The following is a 17,024-nucleotide window of genomic DNA, read 5'->3' on the forward strand; positions in this document are numbered from 1 at the left end:
GGGGGGCCGGGCCGCCCTCCGCGCCCCGCCCCGATCCGGCCCGGCCCCCGCGCCCGCCAATGGGCGGCAGGGGGCGGGGCTCGGCCCGCCAGGCCGGCGCGGGTCAATGGAGCGCTGTGGGAGGCTCGGCCCAGGTGCGCGCTCGCGCTGGGGCGGGGGGGCGGCCCCGGGGGCGCGCGGGGCTGCAGGCGGGGGTGCAGGCGGGGGTGCAGGCGGGGGTGCTAGCCCCGGGGCACGGCACGGCCGGGGGCCTGCGGAGCTGGGGGGCTGGCCTCGGGGCAGGGGCTTTGCAGGCTGGGGCATCCTCTGAAACACCCCCTCCCCCCGCCCCGTAAGAGACCCAAACTAGCTAGGGATTGGGGCGGGGCGGGGGGGGCGGTTGACCTAAAAAAAAAGTACTTTAAAAGAAATCCTGAAAAGGACCCTTAAAAAAATCCTTAAAAAATAATAATTAAAAAAAAATCATAAAATGAAATAATAAATCCTAAGGGGGAAAAAAGCCCTAAAAACAACCCTAAGGCCTCTTCAGTGTGTGGGGGGGAGCGGTGCAGTGCCCTTGGCTGGCGCCAGGGAGCCCCCGGTGCTGCAGGCCTGGGGGGGGCTCCCCGGAGGGGGGCTCCCCGCCGAGGTGAGCGTGAGCAGCAGGTGCTGGGGCCGAGGCCCTGGCTCTACCCGTTGCTGTCGGTGCCGACAGGTCCCCCAGCCCGATCTGCTCACACCCCTCCTGCGTTTGGCGCTTCGCAGGTGCCCGAGCGTTTCTGTGCCTCCCCCTGCGCGCCCCCTCCGTGCCCACAGAGGTGAATTTGCAGGAGCAGGGAAGGGGCCTGGTGCTGAGGAGGCTTTTGTCCCCCTCTCTGGCTCCCAGCAGCGTCCCCAGTGTGCTGCTGTGGAGGTGTCAGGCCCTGCCGGGAAATCAAAATGGGAATCAGGCTTTCCCTGCCTGAAAGTCCCTCCTGCCTGCCTGCGGCTGCGGGGTAACCTTTCTGTTTTTCAGTGTATGCTTTGCAGAGCACCTGGCTTGTGAAGTGTTACCCAGTTAAGCTGGAATCAAGACAGGACAACGCCAGCCCCTCCTGGTCCTAAAAAGGTACTCTTCAGCTCTCTCTGTGGCAAACTCCTCCAAACAGTGACCTGACAGTTAGGGCCTGCTGCCCTGCCATGGCTCACTTGCAGAGGGAACTGCCCCTGGCTTCTGGGGGCCTCCTGCTAAAACCAACACCTGCCCATCCAAACTGATTTAAAACAGACCAAAAAATCTGCTTTTGCATTTGCCTTCCTGTGCTTCTGCCTTTAATGCTCCTATTTTCTAGCTCCTAGTCTGTAAAAGCTAGAAACTTCCTGTGCGTGAAATAAAATGGATGGAACTGCCGTTTTGTCGCGTTTCCAGAAGCCGTCCTGATACCACCAGACACCATCAGGCCCGCAGCAAAAACACGAAGCCCGGTAACGCAAGTCTTGCAGTGTATACCCACACCAACAAGCACAGCCCCTGCCCCAGAGGGTTTACACACTTCAGCGCTCGCAAACAGTCTCCCCAAGCCCGACGGGACAAGCGTGGAGGCTGCAGGCAAGCATCGGTACCGATGGCAGCAGCCAAAAACCTTAAAAAATGGTGTGGGAGGAAACTCTAGTCCTAAAAATATCAGTCGCTGGTGAGCGCCTGGGAGGGAGCTGTGCCTCCGAGTCACCCGCTGCTTCGTGTTTTGCCTCTCGCCTTTCGGGGGCTTTGCTTCTGTCTGGTGCCGAGCTCTCCCACTGCACCAGGCTAACAGACTCCTGTGTCTGCACAGGGCTCGCCTGCTGACTCTGCCCTCTCGGGAAAGATGGGAAAGGGCTACAAGGTGGTGGTTTGTGGAATGGCCTCGGTGGGAAAGACTGCGATTTTGGAGCAGCTTCTCTATGGAAAGCATACTGTTGGTGAGATATTTTTACTTTTTGGGGGGGATTGTTTCCTTTTCCAGAATCTTGTTCTGTGTGGGCCCCCAAAAAGCAGTAACCGAGGGCTGCAAACTGCACTGAAGTGAAGGAGGAAATTCATGTGGTTTCGTTGCATCTCTGGGCAGTTCTTGAAATTCGTAGTCCCTTGCTTACTGATTTTTAAAAGAGGCTTGGAGAAGAACCCTTTCCACGATGTTCCCAGTTATAAAATACATGAATGTTTAAAAAGAAACAAACACAGAAAGTAGGTGATGTGCTTGCTGCATATTTACATAATATCTCGTTCCCTGAAAGATGCTGGAGATGCCTGAAAAATAAATAGATATCACATGATGAGGTATGGAGGGACTGTTTAGACTTTTGTTCTGTCTTAAAGCTTTATTTTGCTTGGTTTTGGCTAATATTTAATCAAAGCGCTGAAAAGAAAAACAGCTCTGTGTTAGGTCCCACATTCTGTGCTGAACTTCGAGGGCCAAGCTTCTCAGCTCTCAAAGAAATCCTCCCATGGAAAACGGACTTGAGAGAGGAGCATGGGATGTCTGAGACTTGCTGCGCACAAAAGAAAGGGAATGAAGGCAAAGCAGGCTTGTTTCCCTCTGTTTCCACATGACTTGGCTTTGAGAGGAATGGCAATGATGAGCAGGCTGATGAATTATTCCTGCCTCACCCAGAAACAAGGGGTGGCACCAGGGGTGAATCTCAGAGCTTTGACAGAAGATGTCTAGTCCATTTGTATCTTTTCCTTGGGCCGGTAAATTAAATGTTGGGGTAAGTTATTGCATAAACACTAGGATTTCTAGAATGGTGCTTTGCAGGCACTGTGCCTTTAAAATGTGTGGATGGGAGGAATTTGCTGGCAAAGCGTGATATAGAACTGCGTGCTAATACCCTTGTTTAAAAGGAGGATTTCCTCTAATGTTGCAGCAACATCTGTTTCCAGCATCCTACCGAGCCCTATGCACGTAGCCTCGTGTAGCTTTCAGCGTGAAGGTTGCAAAAACTGCAGGCTGAAGGTTTTTCCTTTTGCTACCGACCTGCCTCTGCTCCGCGCTCGGTGATTGTCAGAGACACCCGAGCAGCATGAGCAAGGCCACGTTGCTTAAATCGTATTGCCTTGCATTACTTCTTGACCTGAGCTCCTATTAGCGACCCAGGCAGGAAGGATACTCGGGTGTTGCTGATCGGAGGAGCTATTTATGGAACCAGCCATGTACACGATTATACAACGTCATGGATACTGGCTGACATAACCGGAGAGAGGCCTCGTGCCCGGGGTTTAGCTGTGGGTGTCCCTCTGTCGCTCCTGAACGCTCTGCTCCAGCTCAGCCATTGCGCAACGCAGACATTCCCCCTCTCTCAAAAAGATCAGTTTTCCTTTCTCGCAGCTCTGCTCTTATTTTTCGGAGTTAACAGTAAGGGAGGGAGCAGCTAGCGGAGGGGGGGCACAAGGGGAGAAGGAAGAAGGTAGCCTCCTGTTTTTTATGGTTTTGGTCAAATCTTATTCCCAAGACATTTGGAGAAAGAGGGCAAGTAGCAGAGTCAAGATCGGAGCAAGGAGCGGGCTCGTACAGAGCCACTGCAGTGCCAAGGGACGAGCGGCCACGGCCCAGCGCTTTTGATATCACCCGCGTGTACCATCAGGCATGTTCTGGGGGGTGGACTGATATGTTGGTGTTTCTGGCAGTCCCACTGAGTGGCCACCGTCCTCCCTGCCTCTTCCTTAGCCCCCGGGGCAGTTCTGGCAAGAGGGCGCCTGAAGTATGGTGAAAACGGTTCCCAGAAGATCTTTAGCTACTGCTCCAATCAGTGTTGATTTAACCCACTAACTGTGGAGGCAGGACAACACTGTGAGGGTCTCCCTGGGCAAGGACAGAGTTTGAGGACTGGTGAATCCTTGATTGCTCCTCAGCTGAGCGGCTTTAAACTGCAGAGACCTGCTGCTGGTGCTACCATTGCAGGGGTGGTCCCTTCACGCTTAAAACATGATTACTGAATCTCAGTCCTCGTTTCCTAAAGCTTGTGAGCTCTAGAAAGCTGACATGTACATCTTGGCTGCTGGCCTTTTTGGCAGGAGGCGAAAAGGAGTAGTGTGTTTGCTGAAAGCCCGTCTGTTCAGCCCCAACTAGCAAGGCAGATCAGCAGGTATGGCAACATGGACACAAGCTGTTTCAAAACCTGTGCTTCCTGACTGACGTCAGGAGCAGCTCTGCGGCCGGTCCGAGGGCCGGGAAGAGGGGATGGGGTGCTGTGGGGAGGACTGCTGAGCCAACGCACGGAGTCTCTCTGTTCCTGATGGCATCCACATCCTCCTCCCAGTGACAAGAGGTGTGCTCGAACTTAGTTGCAGGCTCAGAGCACAAGGTCTGGTGCCATCCTCCGAGGTGTCACAGCCACTGACATGGGGGTCTCCTCCTGGCTGTAAATCAGCCATGAGTCTATGTCAGTGCTAACGTGCCTCCTGTTGACTTTCCTGTAAAAAGGAGTGGTGGCACAGCTGCTATCGGGGAAGCTATTAGTGTCCTTGGAGGTTTCACACTGCTATATAAAGCCCTTGGCTTTGAGCCTATGCTCCTAACTGTGTGCTTGGTGATGGTGCTGTAAACCCAGTTGCACTGTGTTTTTCTTCCTAGAAAAATGTGTACCTTCATCTCTCCCTGGCTTGTCGTGGATGAAGTCCCTAAGTGCTGCAGTTGCTTACATGGTCAGCAGCTAGCACTCTTGCAAAGGCAAGACTGCTTGAGGTCAGAGGAAAAATTACTAGGGAGGGAGGAATACCCCCCAAAAAGGAGTATCTGTGTCCCTGGAGCATGTAAGCAACAATGTGTGGTACTGGGCTTTGTGCTAAACTTTAAAACTGTAAGAGGGCCTGTTTGGCTTGGGCCCTAGGATGAGAAAGGAGGGGGCAAAAAGATGAGAGATGCTGTTAGAGCCGTGTAAAGTAACGTACGTATTGCTTGGCAGCCTCTCTGGTTAAATTGAGACAAGGAATCAAACAAAACCTGGAAGGAGATGTTTGAAATGGGTGCAGATTTAGCTTTGAGTCACACAGGGACTATACTGCCACAGGTCGGGCCAAACAGTTGTTAAGGCTTGCATGTATGTATACGGTTGCCTGGTATCTGGGATGATCTCTCTTTGGGGCTTCAATGTTGTGTTTGTCCAAATCCTCCACCTTCTGTTGCACTCCTGAAGAAAGAGAGGCCAGTCTTTTCTCTTTGGTCATGAAATGGGTCCTTGACTGGCAGCAGAAGTTTGTCCCACTAAATACCTGTGGTACCTGGCACTGTTTGGCCTGAGCTCCCTTGAGAGAGCTAACAGGAGAGGTGCTGGCTTAGCTTTGGCATGGGATGTATCTGTAAAGAGGATAGGTGTTTTTCCTTAAACAGTGCTCCTGTTCAGTGATGACACAGAAAGGAGTCTTCCTTCTGCCTTTAAAATATCTCTGACCCCTCAACCTATGGTAAAGCTTATCAGCTAAGCAGGAGGAGATGAGAACTTTCCCTGTAGAAAATACGATTTTCCTTATCTCTGCCTCCTGGCTGCATAAACAGCTAGTGTGGTCAGGTTATTCATAAGGAGTTACTTCAAATCATCTTATTAGCTGGGAATGAAAACACCATATATTACTGTGGTAGAACCCATAACGAGAGAGAATTTGCCTCACTTGGTCTCAGCTGGAGGGATTTGGGGTTTTAGCTTTCACAGCTCCAAAGATGTAGAGGCTAATTAATCAAATTACGCATTCTTCCATCTTTGTTTCTTAAATCAAAACTATCTCCTGGAAGAGCTGCAGTCAGCTTTGTATTTTAGAAATGGATGAAAATGGAGCTGAATGTATGCAACTGAGGGTCACAACTGTGCCTACTGGTTGGTGGGACCAGTACTTAACTAGCAGCCAAATCTAAATAGGCCAGCTCCTGTTAAGTCCTGTCCAGCTCTTCTCCAAGTCAGGGATCCTCTGATATGCTGTCGTTTGAGATCTAAGTAAGCAAAGCCTGTTATCCTGGAGTTGTAGAAACGCAAGGAATAGCAGACTTTAAGAGCTATTTGCTAAATTCCTGCTGGGAAGAGGGAGGGAGAGATTACATAGGAGATCTTCAAAAGTACTCAAGACACAAAATTTGCACTGCATTTACGTTCGAGATTCATTTGGGAACTTCTGAAATTCCAGCCATGAAATTTTGCTTTATTTTGGTATTTGCAATATCTCTGCCTTGTCTAGCCTGAGTGTGCAGTATTCATTAGTATATTGAACCTTTTCTTTTCCTCATTGGGAAACCACCAGGGGTTGAAACACCACCCAATTTATGACTGAGGCTTCCCCTTGCAGCAGTTGGTAACATAGATGAAGATCTTTCTGCCTCTCCCAAGACTTGCACCAGCTACGTAGGCACTAGAGAATGGTATCAACCTCCTGTCTATTCCTCCCTTTCCTCCCTAACTTTCTTCATCTTTAGTTTCCAAAGAAACCACGAGATTGTTCACCGTCTTGTTAGTTCCCATTTCCCCCTATAGCTTCTGAACCCGAAAGCTGGTTCCATCTGCCCGTTATCTGTGTCACAGCAGTAGATATCTCATAATACATTTCTGTAAATTTAGAAAAAGTGGTAGCAGGAGAGGGAGAAAAGGCCCACGATAATGCTCTCCTCCGAGGAAAACCTACTCGAGCTGGCAGCAGTCTGCGGGGCAGTAACTCCCCAGCACAAGCTGCCCTTCCCCACCCAGGTAGTGAAGGTGGGAGGACACCTGGGGATGCCAGCGAAGGAAAGGAAAACCGTGGTCCTTGTGACAGGGAGGATGGGATGGTGCCAGACACCTTCCTAGGACACTAGGCTTTCCTGACTAGTTCTGCCGCTCGTACAACTTTCCCGGCACACATTTGAATGGAGACTGGTAAAGTATGTGAATGAGATGGTACTAACAAGAACTGTAAATATGGTTGCCAGCAAGATGTGGCTAGCATGCGGTCTGGGCTTTGGAAGCAGGGCCTAGAATAAGGTGACACAGGTATGTCTAAAAATTATCTGTGTTTGCTTAGTAATCCACTTGCATACACTCCCTCCCCCAATGTACGTAGGTGAAATTTCACCTCTGGAATCTGATACTGATGCATAAATTCCAGTTCCCTCCAAAGTGCCCCCCCCCCAATCAAAATTTGTTGCTCTATTCTGCTGACTTAACTCCTAGATCTTAATTTTTCCTCTTTGTTTTCAAGTAGGATGTTGAAAGACATAATTTTCACTGCTACTTTTAATGCTATTAGGAAGAGACTGTCACAGGAGAATGTGGATATATTAAAGACTGTTGAATTACAGTGCAGCATTTAGATGGTAAAAACCTGTACAACATTATTCATTGCTTTCTAAAAAGAAAACTTAGGTACTTATGGTTCAGTCCTTCTTGCCAAAGTAGTATTTACTGATGCTAGATATTTCCTTGACCTGTCTGTACAATGCAACGAAGCAGAGCAAGAAAAAATACAGTGCTATACCAAAAAGGGCTCCATTACCTACTTCAGTCTTTAAAAATGCCCTTGTAACACATTCTCCAACGGCACAGAATGCCTTCGTGCTTCCTCTTTTTATTAACCTTTGTTTTGTCCTCCTGCTCTTAGTTTCGCTGTCACACGTTGGCATGGCTATATTTGGAGGCGAGATAAATTAATTCATTGCAAACCTAATAAGAGTTTGATCTATGAAGACTGCACAGAGAGGGGCAAAAAGAACAGCTTGTGCCACTTTCCTGCACAGGAATGCTGCATACATCATGGGAAACCATCAGCGTGGGTGGAATGCTTTAGCTTGTTTGTCAATGTGAAGTATTTTGAATAGTGTCATTGAATATAGCAAAATCCTTATTTTCACAGGCCAGATAATCCCTCGTGTTTTCTTAAACAATGCACTAATATGGTCCCTTTTTGGCAGACAAAGAGTAATGCGGTGCTCATTATTGTGGCCCTGCAACGGCAAACAATTCATGTATACAGGAGTGCAGCGGAGGCAAAAACGTGGATTGCAGAGGGTTTATATGAATACTTAAAACCGGCTCTGAAAGTGGCCCAGCTACACTAGGGGGAATAGTTTGTTGGGACCTGTAACCTTATGCAAATGCATCCAGGGGACCACGAAGCTAAGGTGATCTATGTGTTTTCAGGTTTGGCTTGGAAAAAATGTTTTAATTAGTTCAAAGTAAGCTGCCTTGAATTACCTCACATCTACCGTGGGGAGAGAGGAAGGAGAGCCAGTATGCAGATAGTTACCATGAAGCAGGTGATATATATATATATGAAAGCTTGTTACCTTGTGCATGCTCTTACCTTACAGTAAATGAGCTTGCTCCTATTAGCAAATCTGAGTCATTTTAGATCCCTAAGGGATAGAAAAAGCTCATTGTGTATTTGAGTAAAATAGCATGCAACTTTGCTTGCATGCAAACATCCCCTTCCCTTTCTGGCTTGATTTCACTTGTTGGTTAGTTGTACCACCAACACACATTCATTTCCAGAATTATTCCTTTGACTCCTGCTTCTGCCATGTGATCCAGCTCAGTATGAAGCAAAGAAGTAGGCTCAAGATGTTAGTACTTGACTGTCTGGTGTTCCTTGGCTGTTCTTCCAAAAGGGTATGTTTGGGCAGGCCCGTTCGCAGCATGTTTGGCACAGAACTGGTACACTGGGTGGTTGGAGTTTGGGAAACCTGGGGGAAGAGCCATATATCTTATCCTATCCTGAATGTGCATCTTGTGTAGATTAATTTTACAGGCATAATCATGTGCTCATATATTAGATGGTTGTATTTACACAGTGTTGCTATTGTAAATAGCTGGTACGGTGATCTGTGAATACAGCCCTTCATGGGGATGTCAGGCAACGTTGAGTCCAGGTCAAGTCACTCTGGAAAACATGCACTGAAAGCTATTGTGGGGTAAAATTCTGCTGTACTGCAAATAAAACTGGTGCTGTGCTTACACCAAGTTGAACTTTCCTGCTTGTTTTAAAACAGGCTTAGAAGAGGGTGCCACAATGGAAGATGTGTATTTGGCATCAGTGGAGACAGACCGAGGTGTGAAGGAACAGTTACGGCTTTATGACACCAGGGGTCTGCAGGAGGGCGTAGAATTGCCAAAACACTATTTCTCTGTCGCTGATGGCTTCGTTCTCGTGTATGCCGTGACCAGCCTCGAAGCTTTCCAAAGAGTTGAACTGCTCAAAAAGGAGATCGACGTCTTTAGAGACAAAAAAGAGGTAAATGCATGGTGCCTTAACTGCTTGGCTTACCGGTGTATCAGTGATAGGAAGTTAAGGTTGTAAAGCATAGATTTTGATTCTGTAAAACTCTCATACAAAGGAAAACTAATGTACCCACAGCCTTGGGCAATCCAGCAAAAGGAAGCTTTCTCATGCTGGGGAAGCTAATTCACGTGCCATGCAGGTCATGCAAAAGAACACTTTTTTTTTTTTCCTCCTTACTTCCTTTACTACAGCTAAAATTCAGTTAGCTGAATGCATCAGCCAGGACACTTATGACTAATAAAGCATATGGTCTACAGCAGTGCAGTTCATATGTTTTTTTAGATATTGTACACAGGAAGTCAAGTGCATAGAAAAATATAACGAAGGGCATTATCTTTGTTTGTTTTGTATTCATGTACTTGATGGCTTACAAACTAGTGTAATTGACAATGGGTCTCCCAGACAATAGTCAATTGGCAAAGCGGCTTTAATGTATTTTAACAACCATATTGAATCAATTCAATTGTGTGAAATGACTGCTCTATTTTCCCTTAGAAAGCAGCTAGTGTTTTCAGCTGACAGTGTTCCAGCTTAGCTAAACAAATACAACTTGCATGTGGCATTAGCATTATGGCTTTTCTTACAGTATCTTTATATTCTCAAGTAGTTTTCCCTGTTAAATGTCTTTAGCCTACAGCTTTCCAAGCGTCTATTTTATGCTGTTAAAAAAAAATAAAAGTGCATGAAGAATTAATTGGATAATGGTAGGGAGAGACTTCACAAAAATGTAACTTGTTTAGTACTGACAGCACATAGGGTGGTGGAGGAAGGCAGGCTTCGAGTTTGACAGCAGCCAAACGTGCACTCACAGGAGAGGTATGTTAGCTGGTAGGGCTGGTGTGAGCTGCAGATTGTCACGTATATCAGGGATATGGGAGTCAATCATAACTCCCCTGCAGGGCAAGGAAAGGTGGACAAGCAGGAAATCTTTCCCAGGCGCTGTGTTTGTGAGGGCCCTGATTTGTTACTTTACAGCATGTTGTAATGCAGAGAGGGAGTCACAGCCCCAACAGGATCTGCGTCCCTCTCTCTGTGTTACCTGCCAGAACTCTTCTCTCTCGTTGCACGCAGGTATTTCAGAAAACAGCTAATTTGCTTACCCTCTGGGGGAGTTTAAAGTTGTGATCCTGACTGAGGATAACATAGTCAAAAGAGTGGTGCCCACAATAAGCTGGATAAATTAGTTTTATTCCTGTGATTTCTAGTCCATGTAAAATATGCTTTGAAGCAGGTAGAAGGTGACATCAGGAGTCCTACCTTAAGATAGCATCAGGAGGCTTAAAGTTTGGGCTCTGCCAGAATGCATCCTTAACTGAATTAGGGATGTGTCTCCACACATGGTGCTTTGGAGCTGGCAGAACTTCACCTTGTTGAGTGGCACAGTCCCCCGTTGTGTGGCAGATGACAGAAAGCACTGATGGCTGGTTCCTTGCCTCTGCTGGCTGCGGGGGCTCTCCAGCACGCACCTTAAAGCCTGGCCAAATTTTAAACTAAATAGAGGTTGTGTTCTCTCACACTGACAGAGCTTAACCATAGGTAAAATTCAGTTGGAGCATGCGGTAAATGCGCCTGAAGATTATAGCTTCTTTCAAAGCCTTCGCAGAGGGAAAAACATTTTTTCCAAACACCATGGATGGGCTGCTATAGAAAAAGAAAGGAAGCCTCAGACCTCACAAGAACAGGACAAACATCTCTAGCTGGAAAGAAACAGAAGACATCCTGGAGTTAGCCTGATGAACAGGAAAGAGCAAGCAGGTGTGGCCACAGCAAAAACCCCAATCATCAGCAAGAGAGGACTTTATCACTTGATCTTTGTCAAACCACTGGCGTAGAGATGAGACCAGAGTTTGATTAAGGACCTTGAGCTATAAATATAGGCCTGGCTTCCCCTAAGAGCTGACGCTGGTAAAATATTTTTAGAAAACGGTTAACTTGAAGTTACTGCTCCTGCCTATTTTAAGTGGCCAGCACCACCTTCAGCACTTCCTAGAACTGAAGTACCGGGCAGGCCACTGAGCTCAGCCACACTCTACCGTCTCGGTGATACAGAAGTCGCTTGATTGATCCTGACAACGAAGGGTCTGACTTGATACAGCTGCGCTGCCCTAGTTAGCTAACCGGCTGCTCTTGAAACTGCTTCCGAGAGGATGGTGCCGGTCCTTATCTGACTCTTTCAGCGACAGAAGACTGTCCGCTTAGGTCCCTCTAGTGGCTTACGGTGCATGTGGGAGCGGGCAGCCAGCTGGGCTGGGAGAGGGGCGCAGGGGCTCAGCCTGCCCGGCTGCCTGCCTTGTGGCAGCGCTGGCTTTAGTTGTATCGCGGGCTGGGGCTTGGGGAAAAAAACAAGCTGGGCGAAATCCACAGCTGTGGGGTCCAGGCTTTCTCTGCTGCCATGCAATTTTTCATCTCTCAAGCATCCGCTGCTCTGACCTACTCAGATGTCACGCTCTTACCATTTGTCTAGGGCAGCTCAATTGCCGAGTAAACGGAGAATAGGGCTGTTTGGCTCTCTTGAGTATTGTTTCCCTTTCAGCAATCAGGGGGAGAAGGGGAAGTCCTGCACATCCTATGATTAAAACCAGCTCCCAGCCCACAAGTAGATGAGACTAATTCCAATCCCAGACCCTGATCTTTCAAACTACATGCAGCTTACCTTGTGCCGGTGCTAAGTTAAAGAACAGCTCTGAACTGTGTTGCTACTTGCCTGCCGTTTAAAAGCATTGTGAGTGGTGGATGCTTTTTGTATAAAGCTCACCCTTTCGTTTTGTTTGTAGGTAACAGTTATTGTCTTGGGAAACAAAACTGACCTCCTGGACCAAAGGCAAGTGGAAACAGAAACAGCACAGCAATGGGCAAGGGCCGAGAAAGTGAGACTGTGGGAAGTGACTGTGACAGATCGGAAAACACTGCTTGAGCCCTTCACCTTCTTAGCCAGCAAACTCTCCCAGTCCCAGAACAAATCAGCATTTCCCTTGCCTGGAAGGAAGAGCAAAGGGAATAACTGTGATAACTAAACTACCTTAGCATTGTCTGCTGCTGCCAGGTCACAGACGAAGTCCTTTCTGTGCCATTTGCTTATCACAGTTTCACTTAAAGCAATAATCTCATTCAGCAATAAAATCAGCAAGCTTATGGCTAAGAGGTATCCTTCCTTCTCATGGACTTGGCTTGAAAAAGTCATTGGTGGTAAAAGCCTTAAAAAGCACTTCATGAGAGGAGTTATCTTGCACCAAGGGTTATGGAGGATGGAGGGATAGCCTCTCTAGCAGGGGCTTTGACTATGCCTGGATACAGCCATGTTGAGGAATAAATCACCAAGCTTATCATTAAGCAATCCCCCTGCAGATCTATAGCCTCTAGTCATAAATAGTACTAGCTGCAATAAAGCATTCAATTTGGAGAGAGGATGTTTGAAATGGCAACAGTCCTTTTACCTTGACCTTAAACAGGGCCACAGGGCTTTTTGATGCTGCAGGAGGCTGAGGTCAGTGTGTTGTTGCAGGAGAAAAGTTTGGGGCAGGAGGAACAACTACCAGCAAATTTAGCTGCTGAACTTCTGCTAGTGTCTGGAAGAAAAAAAAAAAAAAAAAGAAAAAAAACAAGTCTTGTGGGAGATATTAGAGCAGATCTACCCTGACATGAAGCTTGTCAGCAAAGTCTGGCAAGTAGTGCTTTCAGCTCAGGAATTTATTTGTACAAACCAGAAAAGCTCTCAGAGCACTCATTAATTTAACTGCGACCTGAAGGACAACATAGCTGTACGTGGTTTTGTTCCAGCATGTCCAGTACAAATCAGTCACATTCACACAGGTGATAATTTTACTGAGAAATTATACTGAGCAATTTTGTATGCAGGAGGTACTGCCCGGGCTCTGCTTAGTGCATTGCGTAATACTCCCACCCAGCCGTTCAGCCAAGCTGCGGTAATCCACCCTCGCTATGAAGCTACAGGCAGATAACAACCGGTACAAAGTGCTGTACTGCTTTGTGAGAGGGGGCTAGGGAGTGTAGGAGGCTGCCTTTTGGGAACATCCCCATGGCAAACACCCAGAAATACCTGTACAAATGGCCTTGGTCTTAATACGCCGCACATTGTCCAGCAGCAGGAGGCACAACTGTACATGCTGTATTTGACTCCCCACGCTGGTAAGCCTGTGCTGCAGGAATCGGCTGTCCTAGGTCAGCCTGTCAGTAAACTAAACAAAATTGGATATAGAGGGACAGAATAAGCAACCGTTCCCAGACAGAGTAGCCAGCTTTTGGCCTCTAACAACCTCTTATATTAATTGATATTAGCTTTTCTTTATATTTGAAGACAAGAGTGGGGAGAGGGAGTGAACTGAAGTACCCAGTTCCCTCATTTTCCACTAAATAATGCTGTTTTGAACAAATAATGAGAATTTCACTGTGAGTCAGCAAAACCACGAGCAATATTTGCACTGTCATATCATAACTGCTGAATAGTAAGTGTGCTTAATGATTACAATTAAGCTGTGTGCTTATAGCATTGCTCTTCCTGAATACTGACAAAGTCTGTCAGCATTACTAATGTCAGAGCAGCAGTACAATTCACTAAAAATTAAGCAGGTATTCCTACCTTTATAATGAAGGTAAACGAAACTGTTTATGTGCTTTGCTCAATATAGTTTGGATTGCTGTGGCCAAAGAGTAAGATAAGAGCAATTATGAATGAGCAAGCTCTTGTAATGCCCTGCTAGAAACATACAATTGTTTCCATTGCAACACTGCAGCTGAGTAAGCACTGTAGCAGGACCTCCCCCAACCTGGCTAGTAATAGTCATTGTCCCCACCAATGATGCAGAACAACACTCCCTCCTCACTTATATCCTACCGAACACACGTGTACTCAAGGCTTGTCCCTACCCAGAAGACTCCACGTCTGCCTGCGTGCTTGGGAAGTGGGGGTGACTTCAGAGCAGCAGCCATTCTCCTCCTTGCTGCAACCTCTCACCAAGGAATTGGTTATGTTTCTCCTCTTCAGCTCTGCAGAACCCTTCTTCTAGGAGGGACTTGATTCAGCTTTGGATCAATCAAAATAAGCAAAAACCTCTGCTAACTGCACATCGTCACTGAAGCTGACCCTTGAGCCAAGGGAGTGCAGGTTGACAAGTCAGAATTAACTTAAAATGTGTGGAGATGGAAGGAACAGAGATGACTGGTTCCCGTCCAGTTCTGCACCCCGCAGGCTCGGTGCCAATTCCACTGCCAAGACTGATGTCACCTGTAGGCTGGCAGAGCCATGTCGTGTGAGATTAGCTTGCTCACTCGCTCCCCTGGACACTCAGGACTTGACAATGTCTTAAGAATGGCAAGAGGAAAAGGGATCTTCCGAATGACTAAGGCCATTTTTCCAAACAGGTTACATAAAGGCAAACACATTATCTTTGATTTGGTTAAATTCATTAGAAATGAGTTTAGATCATTTTGGGCATTCACATAAACAACCACCACCCACTGTTTTCTTTCATAAGCTTATTCTGATGCTTTTTAAGTGCTCAAATCAATTGTCTTTTCTAAATACCATAATATTTTATTGACAAGTGATGGAAAATGTAGTGTCTCCCCTGCAAACAATCTACACACAGTGGCTGGTACTGAGTAAAAATTAAACTCACTGTAGTACAGTTTTACATAGGGTTAATAAGTAAAGTACAGAGTATAATGTAGTAGCTAAAGGGCAGAACATGTATTTTGTTCTTACTATTCCACTGATTCAAAACCTGTCCTGGGTCACTGGGATCACTTACCTACTACAGAGCTAGACAGTCCCTTCACAAGATAATGGAGAAAAATTATTATAAAAAAGAAAAATAAATTAGTAAATTGAACCATCTTTCTCTGTTCCTCTTAAACTTCTATCCTGCTGAATAGAATCATAGAGTCATTAAGGTTGGAAAAGACCTCTAAGATCATCGAGTCCAACCGTCACCCCAACACCAATAAATAAACACTGTGCAGATCAGTCACCCCAAATCAGCTCCCTCCCCCTGCCAGCTACAACAGTTAATTTGGCATGTCCTGATAGCATGAAGCAAGGAGCCGACAAAAACCTACTGAGATTAAGCCATTTACCTCCTCACTCGGTAAGGAGAGGAGGAAACGATTACCAGAGATGCTCCTGGCGTGATGCAGCTATATACCAATAATTTGCCTCGGCTGAGCCAAACAGCTGAGGGAGCTCATACACCAAAACATACATTGTGTCAAAAGAAGGCAGTTCAGCGGATGAGGCTAATGTACTACTACCCACAACCACCCAGCAAAGGAAGGGTTTGTAATCTAACAGATTACTTTGGACCAAGTTAGATTTGATCTATATATAGATAGGAAGAGAAGTATATAAATAAAATATATACAGAATTTATTTTAAAGTACCAAAACAAATCCAAGAGTGCAGATGACCACATAGCACTCAGATGAATGTCGCACGGTGAAGTACTTGCCGTGTGAAAATGAATCTGTACTTCCGGCCTTTACCTTAAGGGAGTGGTCAAAAATGCCATATCCACAACTAACTGCCCTGTTGCTACACACCTCAATGTAAACACCATGTCTCTAGGAGATAATCTTTGTAGGTAGTTAAAGGATCTACAGATTAAGTCTCCTTTACTCTCCTTTAAGGTGTCTTCTGCTAGCTTACCAGGACACGACTCCTTCTCCTCTTCCAAGTGGGAATAGACCACTCCATCAGAAAACCATGAAGATATTCTCTTCTTCCTTTTACCTCCTGCCTGTTTCCCTTCCAGATCTCTTACACTTTTCCAGCTGTACTTTGAAATGACGTGCCAGTCCTGAAAAGCCAACGCTGTGAAAACTTAAGCTAAAAAGTAACTAGCGTGGACTCTGTGGCAGGTTAGCTCCTCATGGGCCAACATGAGGAGCCTGCACAACACTTACACAGTAAACAGTTGAAAAAAGTCTTACGCTGTCATTCATTGTATGCTTGTCTAGAAGTATTTTCCCAAAATAGCAGCAGTCGATGCACTCACCTCCAGATCTCCCTTGTCCTTATCCATACTGTAATCCTCAAAGCGTACTGGGAGACACTGTTCTGGCAAAATGACAAAGCAAAGCACTAAGCAGAAATCTTTTCTTCTTCTTTTTTTTAAACATCTTTTTATTAGCACAGTAACAAATGCAGACTTAAGTAGCCCACAACATACAACCAATCCACTGAGTGACTCCTATTCCACGCCTTACAGTTAAACAGCTTAAGGTATTTCACTACAGGTTACCGTAAGTCCTGATTAAACCCTTTATTCTTTTCACAAAGATAGATTGGCTTATAAAATAATACATTAACTACTTCTCATTTCATATATGAGGCCATATATCCACCTCTCCGTATCACAGATCATGAGATGACAGTCTTTAAAAAGGATTTGTTAAATACCAATGTGCCCTCCATAGGGGAAAACAATCCCGACATCTTTTTACAAAAAAAAAAAAAGAAACCCAACCCAGAACAAAATAAGCCCACCAAACCCAAAACAAAACAAAGAGCAAAACCTGCGTGTAGTCCTGAAAGGACTTTTACATAAATGTCAACATATGTACCTGTACAAAATTAAGCTGTTGTAATCTTTTACATATTGCAAGCAAACTGAAAACCAAAGAAGTCTAAGAAGTTTACATTCTTCTCAGTACTATGTGTGAGCTAATATTGCTGAACTAATTACAGTCTTAAAATATGCTATTCCCAATCCTAGCTGTCTACTGTAGCAAGATACCTTAAGTTACAACAACAAAATCTTAGGAAATAAAAGACTGAATA

At 46.1% G+C, this 17,024-nt stretch overlaps 1 protein-coding gene across 8 annotated transcripts; it reads left to right on the forward strand.

Annotated features, from left to right (window-relative positions):
* Window positions 1-92: 92 nt before the first annotated feature.
* Window positions 93-16,704, forward strand: NKIRAS1 (NFKB inhibitor interacting Ras like 1). Of its 8 annotated transcripts, none has more exons than XM_076331185.1 (6): window positions 93-134; window positions 995-1,087; window positions 1,311-1,577; window positions 1,791-1,917; window positions 8,940-9,181; window positions 12,004-16,704. In XM_076331185.1, the coding sequence occupies exons 3-6, from the start codon at window positions 1,359-1,361 to the stop codon at window positions 12,241-12,243; spliced, it is 828 nt and encodes a 275-aa protein (XP_076187300.1). In that variant the 5' UTR covers window positions 93-134; window positions 995-1,087; window positions 1,311-1,358; the 3' UTR covers window positions 12,244-16,704. The 8 variants fall into 8 exon arrangements, with proteins under 8 accessions (XP_076187300.1, XP_076187302.1, XP_076187303.1 ...); XM_076331187.1 differs by having other exon boundaries at window positions 1,388-1,443; XM_076331186.1 differs by lacking the exon at window positions 93-134 and adding an exon at window positions 695-797.
* Window positions 16,705-17,024: the final 320 nt, after the last annotated feature.

This window comes from Aptenodytes patagonicus, chromosome 2, assembly GCF_965638725.1.
Source record: "Aptenodytes patagonicus chromosome 2, bAptPat1.pri.cur, whole genome shotgun sequence".
NCBI classification, from domain to species: domain Eukaryota; kingdom Metazoa; phylum Chordata; class Aves; order Sphenisciformes; family Spheniscidae; genus Aptenodytes; species Aptenodytes patagonicus.

Bases quoted from the DNA above. Each gene is read 5' to 3' on its own strand.
- NKIRAS1 (XM_076331185.1), top strand. From the start codon at position 1,359: ATGGAACTGCCGTTTTGTCGCGTTTCCAGAAGCCGTCCTGATACCACC. The intron at 1,578-1,790 runs GTACCGATGGCA...GTGTCTGCACAG, and splicing joins GAGGCTGCAGGCAAGCATCG to GGCTCGCCTGCTGACTCTGC. The intron at 1,918-8,939 runs GTGAGATATTTT...GTTTTAAAACAG, and splicing joins CTATGGAAAGCATACTGTTG to GCTTAGAAGAGGGTGCCACA.